The 15,425-nt window shown below is 47.3% G+C and overlaps 1 protein-coding gene across 1 annotated transcript in view; it reads left to right on the top strand.

The window, feature by feature from the left end:
• The first annotated feature begins 332 nt into the window (after positions 1–332).
• LOC137629639 (ubiquitin thioesterase otubain-like) overlaps positions 333–15,425 on the top strand; it is a 63,183-nt gene continuing 48,090 nt past the window's right edge. Inside the window, exon 1 of the mRNA XM_068361157.1 lies at positions 333–487. Coding sequence (XP_068217258.1) covers positions 433–487 — 55 coding nt within the window. The 5' untranslated portion in view covers positions 333–432. The remainder of the gene's footprint in view (positions 488–15,425) is intronic.

The following is a 15,425-nucleotide window of genomic DNA, read 5'->3' as shown; positions in this document are numbered from 1 at the left end:
ATCACAGCTGATCGCGGTTATGACCATCATTTCACTAGTATGCTATACTGTGATTTCACTTATTAATTGTATTAGATTACTGACGATTATTCTAAGACATTAAACTGGATTTAAAGGAATAAATTATTTTGATTTTTTTTCGCAATTTAATGGTATTATTATTTGCAGCCATCTGGTAGTCCCATCTCTTTTAACGGGCTTCCACTTCCCAGGAAAAATTCAAAGGGAAAATTTATTTCAAGCCAGGAAAAGGATTATGCATATAAGAAATTAAACTAATTATTATTATTAATGAAATGAATTATAAAGACATCTTCAATTATTTAAAAAGCAAAAATAGAAAGAAAATCGAAGAGGATTCGAACACCAGGTTATCCTATGTATGGTAAACAAACTAGTGTCTGCAGCAGTAGCAATTTTTGACGCCTCGTAATGGATAGCAATCAAAGTCCTGAATCAGAGACAAAAACGTGTGAATATGACCCGAGTAAGTTGATATTTACTTGTATTACTTGTATGCATCTTCTAGAAATATTATAGACCTGAGGAATTTTAATTAAGAGCCTAGAAATGTCACTGGGTAGTGACCCTTGAACATGCGTGCTGGTGGAATTTGGATTTCCCAAAACGACTGTTGGATATTTTAACCACAATTTTGAATTTAATTAGGTTGTTTATCGATAATTTAACCGGAAATAGTCTTCAAATGAATGACCTTTATTTCATCTGGTTATTTTTATGTAATTCATCTCTGACTATTATTGTTGCAAGGCATTCTTCGTGTTAAGAGTTCTCTCGCTAGAGGGTACACTCGGGCACACTATTCTATCTAATTTCTCTTCTTGTTTTGTCCAAGTTTTTATAGTTTATTTAGGGAATATTTATTTTGATGTTGCTGTTCTTAAATATTTTTATTTTTCCTTATTTCCTTTCCTAACTGGGCTATTTTCCCTTTTGGGGCCCCTGGGCTTATAGTATTCTGCACTTCCAACTAGGGTTGTAGCTTAGCAAATAATGATGATAATAATAATAATTATAATAGTAGTAATAATAATAATAATGATAATAATAATAATAATAATAATATCCCACCCTCACATATAAACAATCATGGTGGATTCTTGAGGGAAACCGGTGGTTTTGGGCTAAGAAAGCCAGCAAAAAACCAGTGCATTACCCAATGTACTAATGGCAGATATTGATTAATTACACCACAACCAGATGGGAAAATATACTTGTGATTTGTCATGGGAAAACTGGGTAATTGAATTGGAGTTGAGTGGGATATAGAAGGCAGAAAAAAGGTATATATTGGAATCTAACGACACCCGCCTAACCTAACCTGACCGAGAGGGCTATGTCGTCGTCCTCTCTTACTGGAGGCACTTTGCCCCTCCCAAAAAAATTGTCTATGATGCTGTATCACTTGGTAAACCTGAAAAAAAAACGCAAGTAATTCCCACTTACCTTATATGCTTTATAAGTAGATTGTATTCGGCGAAGCAATAGTTACACTTATGACAGCCATTAAGTTAATGAAGAGATTTATATATCTTCTGAAGTATCCATCTAGAATTAATTCCCCCTTAAGCATTTCTTTTCCTACACATCGGGCAACCATCTTGTGCAAGATGTGCTTTTGACATTGGGTACTTATAGGATCAGATAGTTTAAGGTAAAGGGGACAAAATATGTACCATTGTATTTGACTTATTTTTGTCTTACTATTCACTTGTTTAATAGTAATGAGGGATTAAATTTATCAGGAATACTTTGCAATAGAAAGATCAGTGTAAAGGTTAAAGGAAAGTTTTATATAAAGTGTTGTTAGATCAGCCATGCTCTATAGGATAGAGCCTTGACCAATAAAGAAAAATGGGAATTGCCGAGATAAAAATGCTAAGGTTTATGTGTGGTGTCACAAAAAAGAAAAGATAAGATTCAGAATGAATTGATTAGGGGGACAGTGAAAGTATTAGAGGTTTCGGTTAATATATGATATTTAAATTTCTAGCCAGACTTGAACCATATATTTTTCTTACTATCTTGTGTTCTATGCAATTTCTGACCATGATTATTAGGGCAAACCATCCGTTCATGTGTTTTTGGACTCCCTTATATGAAGATAGAGACGATTGGCGAAATCTAACCGAGGCCCTTTGCTTCAATAGTCGTAGGAGTACCATAATTGTGTATGATTCACTAAACGTTCCTCTAACGGTTTTCGATCCGTCATGGCTTGCTTTGCTCGCGAATAAACTTCATCTCACTGCTTCTATTTTCTGGCAAACGGGACATGCTGAGCTGCTCTCGCAATACCTGGGTTCATTATTTTGGGGTTATTTTTTTACTTTCACACGAGTAACAATAGCTATACACTGAATGGAGAGTATTTCCATCATAATCAATTGCTGACAAAGATGAAATTACACTAAATTTTGAAACAGATTGTAGTTCCCTTAAGTTCCCTCATGGAGACATCTGTATGTGATGGTGGTTAAGGTTAAACTGAAGGGGAGGGTGGAAATAAATGGCTGTTGAAGAACAACATTTGGGAACTTGTGCATGAATATTTGGAAGCTCGTAATTTGTTAAAAAAGCCAGGTAATGATTACGTCATACAAAAAGCAGAAAAGCTGGCCAAAGCAAGTGGAAGCAACGCATGCGCGATAACACACCATCAGTTTCCCAAATGTAAACAATGGAATTAGATTTAGAGATAGACTTCACATTTTAATCGACCGATACGTAAGTTACTACGCCCCTGCTCCTATTAAACATATAGAAAGAAATACAAAACTAGCTAGCATGCTTACATATAGTATATTTCAGTTTTGCTAGTAATTAAAGTGTCATATGTTAACCAAGGTTTTAAAGAAAGCTCAGGAAAGAAGACTGAAATGATTTAGTCATGTCATGAGGAGAGAAGGTGAACATGTATACAGTATAAAAGGGTTATGAACATGGAGTTGGAGGGCAGAAGAAGGGTGGGAAGGCCAAAGTTCAGGCAGAAAGATGAATTAATAAATGACATGAAGGAAAAGGGTTTAAGAGAACAAGATGGAGAAGGCTGACTAGAAAAAGTTGAAGGCAAAGAAGAAGAAGAAGAATGAGGGATTAAACATTTCAATTTTACCTCATGTTTAGCAGCAAGATGGACTTTCATTTTATGTGTCCACTGGGCCTCAAGGGAGACGACACCTATATAGTTTTGGGTTTCTTTGACAAGATTAGAGGCTTTCAGACCACAAATGAAACCAGTCTTTTATTATTATTATTGTTATTATTATTATTATTATTATTATTATTATTATTATTATTACTTCCTAAGCTACAACCCTAGTTGGAAAAGCGGGATGCTATAAGCCCAGCGGTACCAACAGAGAAAATAGCCCAGTGAGGAAAGGAAAAAAGGAAAATAAAATAATTTAAGAGGAGTAAAAACATTAAAATGAAACCAGTCTTTTATTATTATTATTATTATTATTATTATTATTATTATTATTATTATTATTATTATTATTATTATTATTATTATTATTATTATTACTTGCTAAGCTACAACCCTAGTTGGAAAAGCGGGATGCTATAAGCCCAGCGGTTCCAACAGAGAAAATAGCCCAGTGAGGAAAGGAAAAAAGGAAAATAAAATAATTTAAGAGGAGTAAAAACATTAAAATAAATATCTTATATAAAATATAAAAACTTTAACAAAACAAGAGGAAGAGGAATAAGATAGAACAGTGTGCTTGAGTTTACCCTCAAGCAAGATAACTCTTACCCAAGACAGTGGAAGACCATGGTACAGAGGCTATAGCACTACCCAAGACTAGAGAACAATGCTCTTTCCGAAAATGAAATTCTTTTTTTTCGAGAAATGAAAAATAAAAAAGTCATGGCCAGTTAAAGATGGTTTTGTTCCGTAACTGAAATACAAACCACGCTATTTACATGGGGTAATTACTTCGGCGTAGCTTAATGACGAGCCATTAGAATTTTAATGAGGGTTTACTACTACCCCACCGCTAGTTAGCGGCAACTACCCCCCCCTCACACACACTAGTGAGTGCTTCACTTTACTTTTGGCTCGGGCGGAGAACAGACCTGTCTGCTCTCTCCCTCGCTTTGACTGCCATTAATCTGTTTTTGCTTTTTCTTCCTCACAGTGTGTTTGAAGTTGGCCTCTACTGATTATGCGTACGTGCCCTGGACTTCCTGGCCGTCCTTGTGGGACTTTTATGTCGGCGGTCGACACCGATCCCCACACCTTGTGTCCTCATTGTAGGGGCCAACGGTGTGATAGCGGTAACGTATGTATTGAATGTAGGGAGTGGTCTACCTCCCAGTGGGAGAGGTTTGCCCTGCGCCGGAAGAAAAAGTCTAAAAGGGATATTTCTCCTTCAGAGGCTTCTTTGAAGAGAGAAAATTCCAAGACTACTTCTTCCGTAGCCCTTTCCTCCTCCGAAGCTCTCCCTCGAGTGGTCTCTTCCGAGAGGCCGGCGAGTGGCAGCGTAGACCGTATTGCTGTTGACCGATCCCGGGGTGCGGGAGAGGTACTGTAGTTGCCGCCCATAGCGAGGCAGCTGCCCCTCCTCCCCCGGAGGAGGATTTAAATATTGATTTGCCTGTAAATAACAATGATTTATTACAGCTTTGGGCTTCCTTGGGGCTGCAGGGTTCGCCCTCCAGGGAAGCCCTGTTTGACATGATCAAACTAAGTGCAGCTGTCAAACAATCGCCAACTACAGCAGGGATAGATCCTCTGTCTGTTGTTGACGTTGTTGTGACGGAGGCATCTCGTGGGTATAGTCAAACTCCTGTTCCTGTTGCTGAGGTAGCTGAAGGCTTAGTTTACCTCTCCTAACATCTTTCGAGGGAGGGACTAGGTCCTATGGTCTCTCCTGCCGGTGATTCTCTCCCTCGGGGGAGTTCACTTTCAGAGACTCCTCTTCGGAGGCCTTACGATGATCAGCTCGCTGACCCCACGGCCCCTCGTGGGCGTATAAGGCGGAAGGCTCGTCCTCCCCTTCGCCGTAGAGGTCTTCCTTCTCCTCACAAGGGATTTAGGAGGCACCTCTTCGGCTCGTCATCCCCACAGTCCTCTGCGGAGGAGACGACTCGCCGTTTGCCGATCCTGCCAGCTACCACCTTAGACCTCTCCGGAGATCGTTCACGATCCCCTTCGGAGGAAGGTCGTCCTTCGGGACCCTGTGACCAGTCTCCCTCCAGACCTGCTGACCTGCCATCACCCTTTGAGGATGCTGATGCGCTTTACGCGCCACCTGAACCTGCCATTGCGCAGGCACCGGTCCCTTCGTGGCATAAGGGACTTGAGCGCAAATCTGCGCCTCATACCCTTAAGCGCCAGGTTAAACCTGCGCGCACTCATGCTGTTGCTGCCGTTCCAGACTTAGCGCCACAGCGCTCACCTGCGCGTGTGCGCGCTCCTGTTCCTGTTACGCGCCAGGGTTCCCCTGCACGGCCACATCCTACTGCGCCCCGGCGCCCACGAGCAGTTCCTGATCCAGCGTGCCAGCGCTCACCTGCGCACACGTGCCCACCTGTTCCCCAGCGTCCACCGGTTCCTCCTGCCACGTCGCGCGCAGTCCAAGAGGCACCTAGGTTAGCGCACAGGCGCTCACCGGCACCTCTAGACTCTCAGCGCCCTTCTGGAGTTAGGCGCGAGGCACGCCCATCGCGCGCAGTTCCTGACACAGCGCACACGCGCTCGCCAACATGCCAGCGCGCTTCTACATCTCAGTGCGCAGTCCAGGAGGTGCCTAAGTTAGCGCACAGGCGCTCTCAGGTACCCCTGGACTCTCCTTCCAGACTGCGCAATCTTGCACGCGCTCCTCTAGTCGCGCGCGATGTTCCAGTTGCGCGCGATGTTCCAGTTGCGCGCCAGGTTCCAGTTGCTCTCAAGGCGCCCCATGCAACTCAACAGCGCACACCTGTGCGCCCTAATCCGATCGCGCGCCCTGCGCGCCCATCACAGCAGTGCACACCTGCGCGCCATGCGCGCCCACGATCCCCTGCGCGCCCAGCACACCCACGGTCTCCTCAGGTTAACATACCTGCTCAGACGGCTCAGCGCTCACCTGCGCTCCAACACGCAGACCCACCCTCGCGCTATGACGAGGCTGCGCACTCGCGCCCTCGCCCAGTACTTCCAGATACGCGCCCACGCGCTACTACTCGCTCGCGCCCATTAGTACCGCATCAGGTTACTGGGCGCCCTCGCATCCAGCTTTCAACGCTTCCTCACGATCCAGCTCCTGCACGCCACACGCACTCGCCGTCTCCTACGCTCGCCCGCGCCATCTCCTGCGTGCCATCGTGCCCGCGTCCTCGCGCCACCGCCACCAACCTCTCACGCCCGCGCCCATGCGCGAGCGCGAAATTCCTAAGACGCACGATCCTTTTGCGCGCGACCCAGGACAGGGCCCATCGCGCGACCTCCAGCACGATCATCGTCAGGCTGACAGGTCATCATTTCGTTCCCCTCCCCGCAAGCGCAGAACAGCGCACTCGCTAGAGGAAGGGCGGTTCCCGGACAGATCTAAGGACTCTCATTTCAGCTTCTTTTCAGGCGAACCCTCGTTTGTCAACTCCTCCAAGAGATCGAACGATCCCCTTCTCTCCAGAGGGAGTGTCTGACAGCGCGACTGTCAGCCAGCAGCCCTGGTTCGGGACCCTGGTCAGAGCTCTTATGCAGGCTATGAAGCCTGTCCTCTCTGACTTGGGTCACAAATCAGTGGCGGCTTCCTCCCCCCTGAAGAGGAAGAGAGGAGTCCCCTCCGTGGAGACACCTCCGAGGGCTATCCTGTCTCCTCGCAGATCCTTGCGCAAGGCTCCTTCTCCCCCCCAGACTTTCTCTCCCTCCCCTATGGATGAGGATTACCCATCCTCAGGAGAATCAGACGAACCGGACCTTTCCCCCATCGCACCAATGGGGGAAACTCCGCCTCTCCCTGAGAAGCCTTCTCGATCAGGGGTGGAAAAGAGCCTGCACCCATCGTTACTCGAGTCCTATATCCCTCCCAGGAGGGAACCGAAGGACTCTAAGACGATTCCCAAGTCGTCGGCAAGGATCAGACAGGAGTCAGCTAGACCTTCGGAGGATGTCCACGAGTCCCCCCAGGAAGCGCCACTGGGGACAGGAGACTTTGCTGCCAGTCCTTTAGGAGGAGAGCACCAAGAGTCAGAACACGCGTTCTGGCAAGTTCTGACCCTCATGAGGAACCTCAACGGGATTTCAGACCCAGAGATTCCTCCTCGTGAGGGTAAGGACATGGTCTTGGACCGTGTCTACGGCACCCAGAAACCCTCTAGGGCCAGTGCAGCTTTGCCCTGGTCTCAAGGGATGAAGAGTGCCAGAGACAAGGTCGAGGGCCAGCTCTCGGAGCTTGCCTCCTCCAGTAGATCCAGCGCCAGTAACAAGCTCCTCCCTCCTCCTCGAGTCCATCAGAGGAGGTACTTTGAGATCCTTGAGGAGACTTGTTTGGGTCTTCCAGTTCACCACTCCGTGGAAGAACTCACCGGGAGAGTCCCTCTAGAGAGAGACTCCAACCGGCACGTGTCCTATTCAGCTACTGAGATCCTAAGCCAGGAGAAGGTGGCGAAGTGTGCCATGCAGGCAACTTCGTGGCTTGACATCTGGCTGGGGTCTCTGGGCATCCTGGTGCGGTCTGAGGACCTGTCCAAAGAAAGCACCAGGAAGGCACTGGAGACATTCTTGCTCTCAGGCACGCGGACCATCGAGTTTCTGGCCCACCAAGTCTCGAGCTTGTGGGCCAATATGATTCTCAAACGACGGGACGCAGTGGCTGAGAGATTCCACCAGAAGGTCTCCAGTTCGGATGTTAGCAGGCTCAGACACACTTCCGTGCTCGGTAAGAGTTTGTTTGAGCCTAAGGACGTGGAGCTAACCGCTGAGAGGTGGAGGAAGTCCAACCAGGATTCCCTCATCCATAGGGCCCTGACATCGAGGCCCTACAAACCTCCAGCAGCCCAACAGCCCCGTCCGGCTAAGGACACAAAGAAGACGACAGCAGCAAAGCCGAAGGTGTCTAAGCTCCTTCTGCCAAGAGCAGGAGCAAAAAGTCCTCCAGGGGAAGTAAGAACCCTAGAGGAAACAGCTGAGGCCGTAGACTCTAGGATTGGCAGTCCCCCTGCATGTCCACCAGTGGGGGGATGCTTACAAAGTTGAACGGCAAGGTGGCAGCAACTCGGGGCAGATACCTGGACGATTTCCGTAATCGGTCAGGGTTATCGTGTCCCGTTCACAGCTTCTCTACCTCCCCTGACAGCGAATCCAGTGTCATTGTGCTCCTTTACTATGGGATCAGTAAGGGGGCAGGCCCTCCGGGCAGAAGTCCAGACCTTGTTGAAGAAGGATGCTCTCCAAGAGGTAGTGGATGGGTCCCCAGGCTTCTACAGTCGACTCTTTCTTATAAAGAAGGTGTCTGGAGGCTGGAGACCAGTCATCGACCTCTCAACCCTGAACGGGGTTGTCAAACAGACTCCGTTCAGTATGGAGACGGCAGACACGGTCAGACTTGCAGTGAGACCACAAGACTTCATGTGTACACTGGACCTGAAGGACGCGTACTTCCAGATCCCAGTCCATCCGTCTTCAAGGAAGTACTTAAGATTTTGCCTAGACGACAAGATCTACCAGTTCAAGGTGCTGTGTTTTGGTCTCTCCACAGCCCCTCAGGTGTTCACCAGAGTGTTCACCCTGATATCATCGTGGGCTCACAGGATCGGCATCCGTTTCCTTTGTTATTTGGATGACTGGTTGATCCTAGCGGACTCGGAGGCAACCCTTCTTCGCCACCGAGACAAGCTTCTCGAACTTTGCCAGGATCTAGGGATCATGGTAAATCTCGATAAGTCCTCTCTGCAGCCCTCTCAGAAACTGGTATACCTAGGCATGGTCATAGACACCAATCTCCACAAAGCCTTCCCATCAGACGACAGGATAGCAAGTCTGAGGAAAGTCGCGAGGCCTTTCCTCAATCAAGAAGAACTCCCAGCCCAAACGTGGTTACGTCTCCTCGGCCACCTCTCCTCCCTGGCCCGTCTCGTTCCCAACGGTCGCCTCAGAATGAGATCTCTCCAGTGGCGACTCAAGTCCCGGTGGAATCAAGGACACGATTCCCCGGACACTTTGGTCCCTGTGGGTCATGCGGAACAGACAGACCTCCAGTGGTGGGTGGCAGACGAGAACATACGAAAGGGAGTGGATCTTCTCGTCCTTCCTCAGGATTTGATGTTGTTCTCGGACGCATCAAAGAAAGGGTGGGGTACCCACGTTCTGAACCACAGGACCTCAGGCCTGTGGTCAGAATCAGAAAAGTACCTTCACATAAACTTGCTAGAAATGAAGGCCGTGTTCCTGGCACTTCAGAAGTTCCACCAAGTCCTGGCGGGCCACTCTGTGGTGGTGATGAGCGACAACACCACGGTGGTGGCTTATATCAACAGTAGGGAGGTACCTTTTCAGAACAGCTATCCCATCTTGCAGTAGAGATTCTGAGATAGTCCGAAGTCCATTCGATCACACTAGCGGCTCTCTTCATTCCAGGCAAAAGGAATGTGCTCGCCGACAGTCTGAGCAGAGCGACGCAGATAGTGAGTACCGAGTGGTCTTTGGATCCTCAAGTAGCCAACAAAGTCCTGACTTTGTGGGGTTCCCCGACGGTGGATCTGTTCGCTACAGCGTTGAACTTCAAGCTCCCGCTGTACTGCTCCCCAAGGCTCTCTGGCAGGATGCCTTCCAACAACAGGGGGACAACATTGATTTGTACGCCTTTCCCCCGATCTGTCTGATGAGGAGGGTGCTCAACAAGACCAGACTATCGGTCAATCTATCAATGACCCTGATAGCTCTGCTATGGCATCACGCAGAATGGTTCCCGGACCTTCTGCAACTCCTCACCGAGGTTCCGAGAGAACTCCCTCCACGTCACGAGCTACTCAAACAACCATTCGCCAACATCTTCCACAAAGCCGTAGCTTCGCTTTGACTTCACGCCTGGAGACTATCCAGCATCTCCTCACTGAGAGAGGATTTTCGCAAGTTGCGAACAGGATGTCTGGACACCTGCGCAAGTCATCCGCAGGGGTCCACCAGGCGAAGTGGCAAGTCTTCTGTGGTTGGTGTCGTGGAAGGGGTATCTCTCCACTCGATGCCACTATTCCAGCAATAGCGGAGTTCCTCGTGTATTTGCGGGAGGAAATGCGCCTTTCAGTCTCGGCAGTGAAAGGCTATCGCTCAGCCTTAAGTCTTGCCTTCAGGCTTAAAGGAGTGGACATTTCTTCCTCGCTGGAACTTTCCCTTCTCATACGAAGTTATGAACTTACCTGCCCTCAGTCAGAAGTAAGACCTCCTCCATGGAACGTGGTTCAAGTTCTCAGGTCTCTGAAGAGACCTCCCTACGAACCATTACGCCAGGCTTCAGATCGCCACCTTACCTGGAAGACGGTTTTCCTGCTAGCGTTGGCCTTGGCCAAGCGTGTGGCGAAATTTCACCGGTTTATACTCAATAGCCCGATGTAATGGGCAGATCACAATGTCGGAGGGACTCACTTCACAAAACCATCGGGAAAGTAAATAGAATATGGTTATATTTTAACAAATTTTATTACAAAAATAATAATCTGATACGAGAAACATAAAAAAATTAACCCTTACTTGACATACAAGAACATGTGCGACCAAAAAAAACTATGTCCGCATCGGACTCAAGATTTTAGCAAAATTAATTGAAAATTTATAAGGTTATCTCGATAAACCTCTTACCGAGACCTTTAGAGGTACTTTACACAATAACACTGATCCCCTGGCACAAGGATCGACAAAATATAAATAGATACAAACTTTACAACAACTCTATCAAGACCTACATGGAAACCGACCTGGGTACACTAGGGGTGGGGAGAGAGAACAATTAGATAGGACTTACTGTGATTGGGGACGTCGGATCAAAGAGACAGAGCAAGCCTTGCAACCTCCGACGTCACTTTTTTGGCGCAATTTTTCCTGAACCTAAATTTCTAGATTGGATTTTTTTATCATGTTACAATAGAATGACGTTATTTTTCTTAATCTTAAATTACAAGTAATTGATTTCTTTAGTCTCGGCGCCTCCCCTACCAGGCGGTTTCTCTTTTTGGTTCTAAACATTCTCGTCTTGAACGACATTCATTCGCCCGCGAGTTCTCTCCTCTCCCTCCAATTTGACGTAATCGTAGACGGAGTCAAATGGCGGGAACTTCGATTGATCAGGTCGAAATTCCCGACATCCTCCACGCCCCAAAATAAGGAGCGATGAAACGTCGGTCAATTGGATGGAGCTGGACTCGGGGTGGGGGGAGTGACTTACTCAGAGACTCTGTTAGGCTCGCTGCGTAGCGCTCCGCAACGACTCTAACAGAGTACGCACAATATACAACACAGCAATGTTACCCCGGGGTAATAAACACAATCAATAATATACATAGTCATACAACAGTTCAAATTAGGCAATGGGCCTAGCAATTCTAATGCACTCGTGTATAATACACATAAGGAACAGCAGAAATCAGTGATAATGTTCACACACATTTTACAAAATTCAAAGGGCAAAGCAAGTAGGCAATGGGCCTAAAACAAACAGAAAATGGCAATGGAAATGCATACATTACAATTCAAATGCAAAGGCAATTAGGCAATGGGCCTAAAACAAACAGAAAATGGCAATGGAAATGCATACATTACAATTCAAGTGCAAAGGCAATTAGGCAATGGGCCTAAGACAATCAGAAAATGGCAGAATTGCATACATAACAATTCAAGTGGAAAGGCAATTAGGCAATGGGCCTAAGACAATCAGAAAATGGCAATGGAAATGCATACATTACAATTCAAATGCAAAGGCAATTAGGCAATGGGCCTAAGACAATCAGAAAATGGCAGAATTGCATACATAACAATTCAAATTCAGTCTGTCTCAACTCACAATAATCGAGACTTCTATAGCGCTGCTACATGCAGGCTGTTACTTAATGGAGTACAAGAGGGAGGGGTTGGTTCTGTGCAACGCTCGGTCTGTACGCACGAGAGACCATCCCGTCCCCGTTCTCCACCCCCTACGCACTTCCAACTTCCGCAGATTCATGCACACCTCACAAACTCCACCCTCCCTACCTTCCAGATAGGACACACCCCTTTTTCACTCATTGTTTACAGCTACGTTTTATATGTTGTCACCTTTCAGCAGACAGTCCATTAGTTCTCGCTGTTTCGCGGCAGCCCTTCTCAATGGGCGTGCAGAACGTCCTTGTGCGTTCGTCTGCTCTGATTCAGTTTCATTTTCATTTTCACTTCTTTCACTAACTGCATAGTTCTCCCCTTTCTCGTCGTTGTCGTCCGTTCCTGTGGCTGGTTGTTGAGTTGTCGTAGCTGTTGCCATACCCTGATCGTCCCCAGACGTCTCCGCTATCCCTGGCATTCCGGCTGTCGAACTGTACGCGCCCTCTTCTCCGTCATCGCCGTCGTCGTCGTCTTCTCCTCCATCGTCGTCCTCAGAGGGGGCTATTTCTAGGGGAACCAGGTGGCTGACAGCTCGCAGCGACTCGGCACCTTCAAACAACACTTTAGCCGAACGTACGACTCCGTCGTCGTCAGGATACGTCTCCACGACACGTCCCAGAGGCCATGTCGCTCTTTTCTTATTCTCCTGCTTAACTAGCACGATGTCTCCGGGGTGCAGCTTGGAGGGTTCCCCGGGCCGACAGTCGTGCCGGGCTCTCAAGGCCCTCAAGTATTCCCTTCTCCATCTTTCTCTAAAAGCTTTGAGTGAATCTGTCAATCTTACGTAACGATCACGTAGCTTCCGAGAGGTGAAGGTTGCGTTGATATGGTCGTCCGGTAAGATTGGTGCCATGAAGTGGACTTGGTGTCCTCTTATCAAATGGGAGGGGGTGAGAACTTCATCCTCGCGCTCGTCACCGCTGTACATAAGCGGTCGATTATTCACCACTGCTTCTGCTTCTTTCACGAGGGTTAGCATGTGGGCGTCCGGCAGGTACTTCTTTCCGAGGGCTATCTGGAGGGTCCGTTTCGTTACTCCTATCAAACGCTCGAAGAACCCACCTTTCCAAGGTGCACAGGGCGTCTGAAACCGCCACTTTATGCCAGTTTTCCTCAGGAACTGCTGGACTTCATCTTCTTCATAAAGTCCCTGCAGGAGGTGGCTGGCAGCCTTGAAGGTTTGATGGTTATCGGACATGATGAGCTGTGGGGCACCATGGGTGGCACTAAACCGTCTTAGTGCCAACACGAATTCTTCTGCTTCCAAAGAGGGACAGAAGTCAAGGTACACGGCTCTGCTAGCCATGCAGGTTATGATAAGTATATATCCTGGCCTTGTCTCGGTTTGAATCGCTGCTGTGTGGTCCACTCCGACCGCTGTGAAGGGTTTTGTGAGGGTGATCCTTTCCTTTGGCAGGGGGGGTGGTGGTGGCTGTTTCGTTAGAGGCTGGAAGGCTAGCTTGCATTCAGGGCATTGCCGCACGGTTCGCTTCGCAATGGAACGTAGACCCGCCACCCAACATTTCTGTCGAAAGATACCTATTAGAGTATTTACCCCACAATGCAAATGTAACTGATGTAAATAATCTAAATACATCCTAACTAAATGCCCTTTGGCTGGCAAGAGAATTAACTGATCCGTGTCTCCTACATGGGACACTCGTCCCCTGGTGCAGATGAGATTATCTACTAAAACTAAATTCAATTGTCTGACAAAATTAGCAACTTCACGAGGGGGTCTGACTCCGCCCTCTAAGTAGGCATAAACAGTAGGCAAATAATGTTTTTGCTCTAATTGGACAACAATACTGAACGGATGCCGTTCTATCTTAGCAAACTTTAAAACTAGTCTGGCTACTCTCAACAAGAATTGGAACCCTACTTCCCTTTTCAGGATGTCCCAAATCTCGCCTGGGGGGGTAGGACACATCTCCTCCCTCAACTCCTGCACCGCCGCTACTACGTGAGTTTGATGTAGTGGATCTTCCTCCTTGTAAGGAACAGGCTTTCCCGTGGTCCTGAGGAATTCTGGACCGTTCCTCCACAGGGAGTTAGCTTGCAATTGTCGAGCCGTTGCACCTCGGGATAGGATATCGGCAGGGTTCTGATGACTAGGGATATGGTTCAGACTGAAACTACAAACCTGCTGAATAAAAATAATTTCCGCCACTCTGTTAGAAACAAACACATTTTTATTAGACCTGGCATCGGGAGATGCTACCCATGCCAACGTTACCTTACTGTCGGTCCACATTACTATTTCCCGTGGCTCGATCAGTTCCTTGAGCGTTCTTGCTAGTCTGCTGCCTAACAACAAGGCCAGTAGCTCTAAATTAGGGATCGTCAGCTTGCTCATCCCTTTCGGAGTGATCCTGGTTTTACTAGTAACCAAACTTACCCGATTGCATTCGTCCCTAGTATATGCCACTGCTCCATATGCCTTACTGCTGGCATCGGTGAACACATGAAGTTCTAAACCCCTTCTTCCTATCGATCTTTGAAAGGTGATGTCGCTCACCGCTTTCAAATCATTCAACAATTCACTTTCCCTCTTTAGCTCTTTCTTCTCCTAACACATCATCCCAACCTACATTATCCTCCCATAGTTGTTGAAGGAAAAGTTTTCCCCTTACAAATAATGGGCTTATCAAACCTATCGGATCATAAATGGAGACTAATAGGGAAAGTACCCTACGCTTCGTAGGCACCCATCCCTCCCCCAACTCACAGATCCTTTTACTTTCTTTCACACACAATCTGTCCACGTCCCGGGCCCATCGCAGCCCGAGCACGTTCACACTCACGGGCTCACTCCACTGTTTCTCGCTATCGAAGGCCAAGTGATTGCTTGCCCACCCTTCTAAGGGCATACCCGCCCTTTTTAAGATGTTATGAACAGACTCATGCTCTCGCCTCATATGTTCTATATCTTCAAACGTGGCCAGATAATTATCGACATAAAAGGATTTTACTAAATCTGGGTGCCCTTCCTCTTTAAAATGACAATTTAATATTTGTTGTAGCAAAAATGGACTAGCTGTGATGCCGAACACCACGACTCTAAAGGCGAAGGTAAGCGCTCGACCAGCTGCCTCGCGCCACAGAAATCGTGTGTATTTGACATCACGAGGATCTAACAAAACACGATGGAATGCTTTACTTATGTCGGCTAACATGGCATATCGGTTCAACCTAAACCTTATGATTAAACTACAGTATATGCTACCTCTACCAAATTGGGCCCAGGTAAGAGACATTCATTCAATGACTTGCAACCCTTTGACTTTGCCGAGGCATTGAACACGATTCTAAGGGGGGTGGTACGGCTGTCTTTCTTAACACCAAA

This window comes from Palaemon carinicauda, chromosome 37 (assembly GCF_036898095.1).
Source record: "Palaemon carinicauda isolate YSFRI2023 chromosome 37, ASM3689809v2, whole genome shotgun sequence".
Taxonomy (NCBI): domain Eukaryota; kingdom Metazoa; phylum Arthropoda; class Malacostraca; order Decapoda; family Palaemonidae; genus Palaemon; species Palaemon carinicauda.
The sequence above is the reverse complement of the archived record's forward strand: the minus strand, read 5'-3'. Positions and strand labels throughout refer to the sequence as shown.